Genomic DNA, 6,233 nt, shown 5'->3' on the forward strand with positions numbered 1-6,233 from the left:
GATAGCTGATAAGCTAGCTTATAGCTGAAAAGCTAGCTTATAGCTGATAGCTGATGGCTGGTAGCTTATAGCTGAAAAGCTAGTAGAATAAAATTAAAGTGTTTGGCAAATTTAGCTGTTGTAAATATAAAATGACATAAAAATACATGGTTAGTGGGTAGTTTTTTTTTTTTTTTGTAAGTGTTAGTGGGTAGTTATTATAATTTTTAAAAAATAAATAAATAAAATTAATGAGGGTAAATATGGAATAAAATGAAAAAGCTATAAGCTATAAGCTCATACGCTACTTGAAATAGCATCTCAAAAAACGCTATAAGCTAGTTAGAGAAGCTCGTTACCAAACACTTCACATTTTTTTCAAACAAGCTTATAAGCTAGTTCAATAAGCTATAAACTAGCTTATTGGACTTACCAAACAGTGCCTATTTCAAGTAGCGTTTGAGCTTATAGCTTTTTACACTTTATTCCATTTTTACCCTTTAATTTAATAACTACCCACTCTAAAAAATAAACTACCCACTATCAATTATGTCATTTTATATTTATTAACCACTTTAAAACTAATTTTACCAAACACTTTAATTTCAATTAGCTAGCTTTTCAGCTATCAGCTATAAGCTAGTTTTTCAGCTATAAGCTAGCTTATCAATTATCAGCTAGCTTATAGCTTTTTTTACCAAACAGACCCTTAGTAAAAAAAAAAAATCGCATTCTTCAAATGACAACAACATATCAAAACTAAAAAACAATTTGCACAAAAAGAGCGGCTTTTAGGTTAAGTTTATCGAGAAAAAGACTTGCAACTTCAAGACCGGCTCCATTAAATAGATTTCGTTCATTTACACCAATATCCTATATTTTTGTTACTCCTTTATCATATGTCTTACTCTTTTTTGATAAAAAAATACCGAAAAAAAATCCTATTTTTTTGTGTTTGGCGTACCCCATGTGTATCCATAGTGTACCATGCGGAGAAAAAAATTAAAAATATTGGTACGGTTTCGGTGCGTAGCATGGTGTACCAACCATGCTTCATAGGGCACAAGAGATGACATTCAAGATCCAAATCTAATGCTTTTTTAAATGAAAATTTTTGTCTAGCTAATTATTGTCACACATGTATTAAAAGATTGCCATGTTAGCACATTTTGGTCAAAATTTGACTAGGGGTTAGCAAATAAAAAAAAAAAAGGGGTAAATATGAGGACTAAAATTGCAAATTTAAAATTGTAGGCCAAAATCGCACAAATTGATAAACTAGGTAGACCAAAATTGTATTTAAATCTAATTTTAATCTATTATACATTATATTTTAACCTATTATTTACGGTGTATTTATAATATTAATCTATACCTATATATAAAGAGGATATAAAAAATTTTAGTGTTGACTTTTCATAATACCAACAATATCCTTTTTTTTCGCAGCAAAAAATTTTTATTAACAAACTCACCCTAACTAAATTATATTTTTTTTGTTGACATAAATTTGCATAGTATAAAATATGAATCAAATGCGTTTTTGCCACCGGTCTATTACTAATATATTAAAATCGATTACCACAAAAGTTACTAATTTATCCTTATTGTTTTTAATTTCGTTGCAAGTTTTTTATCCTTCATTGTAATCAATAGACTTGTGTGAATGCACGAGTCTTTTAACTAGTATTTAATAAAAATAATTACAATCTATAATTTGAATATTTCCAAAATCAGATCAAATCTATGTTTTTCTAATTAGTCATCTAAAATTAAACCATAAACACCCCTATTTGTAAGTAAATTTTCCTAACACTCTAGTATATTGATTAATAAACGAGTAATTTTTAAGTTCATTCGTAAAACGTACTACTACCATCTTTAACAACAATAACATTGAATAGACGGTAACTCATTTAAAGAAAAGACGTCAACTGAATTAATGTTTTGACAATAGGAGCCAAAGCAAGTAGCAAGACGAAGATATAGCATCATGAATGCGTAATTAACGCTATTAATTAAACACGGTTTTTGTTTTCTCAAGAATATTCCATCACACGCTCAAAGATTCTAAGTTAATCAATGTTTAGCGTGTCATAAGATTTTTACCATTCTTAACTATTCTTAATCAATAAGTTAAATATTATTTTACTACTTTGCTATAAATTCCTCGTGCCGTCACACATCACAACACTCACACACACACCAATCAACTTCGCCGTTTCCAACTTTACTTCAATATTCGTTCTTATTAGTATACAAACAACAAACAGCGTTAATCTCAAAACGCTTTTTCTTAAATCTAAATTCAAAACCGTTTCTTATGCCAATTTTCTAGGTCACTTTTTTTTTTCCCTTCTTCTACTATAGAGGTGAGTTTGAGTTTCTTTCTACCAATTCTCACAATTATTGTGCTTATGTTTGTTTACCTTTTCGATTCCCTTTTTGAATTATTTGCTCCAATTTATCTCTTGTTTTGATCTTAGTTATAATTAGGGTTTATAAGAGGTGTAAAAGGATAAACTAAGTAATCACATTGTTTGTTTTTTATTGAATTTTTTTATCTATTGTGTAATTTATTTGATTAGCTCTCATGGAATTTTGTTGATTTTGATTGTTATTTTAGAATTGTATTGAAGATTATTTCATCTTGATTATTGGTTGAAAAATCTTAATTCAATTTCGAGGTCAAGTGTTTATATTTTTTAATAACTGTAACTACTGCTATATTAATATATGTTTATTATTTTATATTTGCCAGAAATTGTTTTAAAAAATATTTTCTAACAGACAGTCTTCTTCAATAATTGTGATCATGAGCTCACAATTATTGATTTCTGACATACAGTTGTGGAATTTTTAAGACTGCCGGCATTATTTTAATTTGATTATAATTTTTAGTCATGTTGAGTTGATATAATTATAAACTTGTAGTCTCGGTGACGGTGAGCTTAGCTCAGTTGGTAGAGAGATTGCATTTTGGGATGAATCTAAAAAGTCAATTTTTGTTTATATTTTGTCACGGAAGGAGTATTATATTTTTGCTTTGAAATTAAGTTTACTTAATTATATATTTTATGTTATGGTGTTTCAATTTGGGTTTTGATTGGAAGGGTAAGATCCTTATAATGATATATTTAAGGGTTATGTTAACTTGTGCCCTAAGGGCACATGTTAAGCTACCTAAAAATAGAAATAGAGCATTTAATGATAGAAAACATTTAATGTTTAGAGAATTGAATACACCACAAGTTCAATAAATTTTTTCCACATTTATCTTCTTAACATGTGCCCTTAAGGGCACAAGTTAACATTCTCCTATATTTAAATCAGGTAAAACTGAGCACTGGTTCTGTGCCGTGTGCTGCCTTGCCAACCTCGGTATCTGTAAATGGGCTGTTTCACCTCTAAACCAACAAGACAGTTTCCTGGGAAGGAGGATCCAATCATTCTTGCATCACAGACAGCTTGTAAGTCAACTGGTTTTTCAGTATAATGGTGTTATGGTGTAATTCCTGTATGATTAGTTGTTGTAGTTTTTTTGAGAAATTGTATGTTTAGTTATTAGATTGTTGTGATTGGATCTGTTTATCGAATTATGAATGTACCTGCTTACTGCTTAGTGTGAATTTACATTTGGTTTTGCAGTCTTGTTGAATGAATCTTATAAAGTATAACGATGATAAAACTAAGTTATTGAGTATTGACAGTCGGTAAGACAGTTCAAATTGTTTGATTTATTGTTAGAAGTAGGCAAAACTGGACAATGTAATAAGGGCCTAGTGGCCTACCCTGATGTCATATATCTCAACGTCGAACAAATGAATTTCATCGTGTTCTGTAAATATAGGCTGTGGGAAATGTTGGGCTATGGGCTATAGTGTAAATTTGCATTTCTTCTGCTCATTGTGGAAGTAAACTAAACCATAGAACATTGTAGTTTTGCTAAATTTGCTATTCTTTTGTTCATTTCTTATGTTTGCTTGCCTGCAATCCTTTATTTTCCATCATTCACCAAATCAACCAGAAAAGGCCGCTTTCTCTCCCATTTGCTAAAAGGTTTTCGTGGTTTTGACACAATTTTAAACCTATGCATTCAGCAAGTATTCTAGTTTAATTTAAGAAACCAAAACGAGACTTGTTGGTTCATTTGTGTTGGTGTCTCAATTGAAATTGATGGGAGTTTGGTACTATTGTGTTTGTTATTAAGAAAAATGTTTCCATTTAGTGATTTATTTGTTATGGAATTGCTCTCTTTTTCTCAAGCACTCAAGTTAGTTTTTGTAGTTTAAACTTGTGCATCAATTTTTTGTTTCACAGTCACTGTCAGTGAGGTCGAAGCATTATTCGAGCTTTTTAAGAGCATCAGCAGTTCTGTTGTTGATGATGGACTAATAAGCAAGGTACTACATAGAACTCTGCAAAAGAAATTTTTAAGAGTATATGAAAATAAGTTGAAAACATATACATAAGCTATTGTCACAACAAGCCCTTACAAACACGTGCTAATGTGATAAGATAAGCCCAAATAAGCTCTTCCAAATGTCTTTGAATCAAAATATCATTTTTGTTCATTATGGATATTTGTTCTTCACATTGAACTTGTACCCTGTAATGTAATTATGGTTATTCTTTCTTTGCAGGAAGAATTTCAATTGGCAATCTTCAAGAATAAGAAAAAGGAAAATATCTTTGCTAATCGGGTACGATATCGTAGTTATACTCTCTACTAATGAGGCCATAATTGTTTGTTCTCTGCAAGCATGTCAAATGCCTATAAGAATCCCTAAATGTGCTGTATAGACCAACAATTTTTGCATGTAGTTTATTGAAGAACTTTGCTGTTTCTTTCACTATGTTATTCTAGAAGAAACTCAATACTCCTTTTAAGATGAACAAGAAGCATATCTATTGATAGCCATTTGAATAGCTCCAGCATTTTTCAACTTCGTATGTGTAGATTATTTTTCTCATTTCCCAATTTCCTCTGGAGATAGAAATCAACGTTTGTTTAGCCTTTCAACTTTCTTATTTATTTCTTGGTCAATGTTATATGTCATCCTTATGAAATAACCTTTTTCAATTGACTGGATATCTAGTGATACGGTATCAGATCTTTTTACGTGCAGATCTTTGATCTATTTGATGTCAAGAAGAAGGGTGTTATTGATTTTGATGACTTTGTTAGATCCCTCAATGTCTTCCACCCAAATGCAGCAGTAGAAGACAAGATAGACTGTGAGTTTAAAATTGGATCTTGACTCATTGTAGTTTACCTTAAATTCCTTATTTTTGATCCAGCTGTCCTGATATATTAAATTTGGTATTGCCCTGCAGTCTCATTTAGGCTCTATGATTTGGACAATACTGGCTTTATAGAGCGTCAAGAGGTAAGATGGTGATTATTTGTTCATATAATTGTGTCTTTAATGAAATTGTTCATATTTGTTATTATTCCAAAGTAAAAACTTCTGTTCTTATTTATAGCATTCTGTCGTTCTTGTCTCATATACTTTTAATTTGACTTTGCTTTTCTTTCCCTTTTTTGGTGATCTCTGACAGGTCAAGCAAATGTTAATTGCACTTCTTTTCGAGTCTGAAATGAAGTTGGCGGATGATGTTATAGAATCAATTCTAGACAAGGTATGTTCGCAAAATTCATAAATAACAAAAACATTATATATATATAAGTCTATCTGCAGAAGAACTATTGTTTGTTGTTAAAAGTTGTGTCATAAGTTGTAACCAACCTCCTTTTCATTTTCCTGGCCAGACTTTCTTGGATGCTGACTTGAACCAAGATGGCAAAATAGACATCGTCGAGTGGCAAAAATTTGTTTCTGATAATCCATCACTGCTCAAAATCATGACCCTTCCCTACTTAAGGTATTTGCTGGATTATTTTCATGGTATATATGAATCTACTTTTATCCATAGTTAGATGTTCAAACTTCAAACTATAGTGTAATTTATTATTTTGTTGTTGATGCAGGGACATAACAACTTCTTTCCCAAGTTTTGTATTTAATTCTAACGTGGATGAACTTGCTGCTTGAGAGTACACAACTTTAGGTTTTACTATTATTGAAAGAACACGACCTTAGGTTCTCAATTATATTATTTAGAGAATTTGATGTGTTTGTAAGAGCTCAAACAGAAAAGAATAGATGACATGCTTGCTATAGTTAGCCTTTCTCAGTGAGTTATAATTTGTAAATCACATTCTCATTGAAATATTTCAGTCAGTTTCCCAA

At 30.6% G+C, this 6,233-nt stretch overlaps 1 protein-coding gene across 1 annotated transcript; it reads left to right on the forward strand.

Moving 5' to 3' along the window:
* Nucleotides 1-1,974: 1,974 nt before the first annotated feature.
* LOC123883575 (calcineurin B-like protein 1) lies at nucleotides 1,975-6,233 on the forward strand. Its single transcript, XM_045932420.1, has 9 exons — nucleotides 1,975-2,351; nucleotides 3,313-3,449; nucleotides 4,300-4,382; nucleotides 4,623-4,682; nucleotides 5,109-5,217; nucleotides 5,317-5,369; nucleotides 5,542-5,622; nucleotides 5,753-5,865; nucleotides 5,972-6,233. Exons 2-9 carry the CDS (start codon nucleotides 3,371-3,373, stop codon nucleotides 6,033-6,035), a joined length of 642 nt encoding a protein of 213 aa, XP_045788376.1. The 5' UTR covers nucleotides 1,975-2,351; nucleotides 3,313-3,370; the 3' UTR covers nucleotides 6,036-6,233.

Source organism: Trifolium pratense, linkage group LG5, assembly GCF_020283565.1.
Source record: "Trifolium pratense cultivar HEN17-A07 linkage group LG5, ARS_RC_1.1, whole genome shotgun sequence".
Classification (NCBI taxonomy): domain Eukaryota; kingdom Viridiplantae; phylum Streptophyta; class Magnoliopsida; order Fabales; family Fabaceae; genus Trifolium; species Trifolium pratense.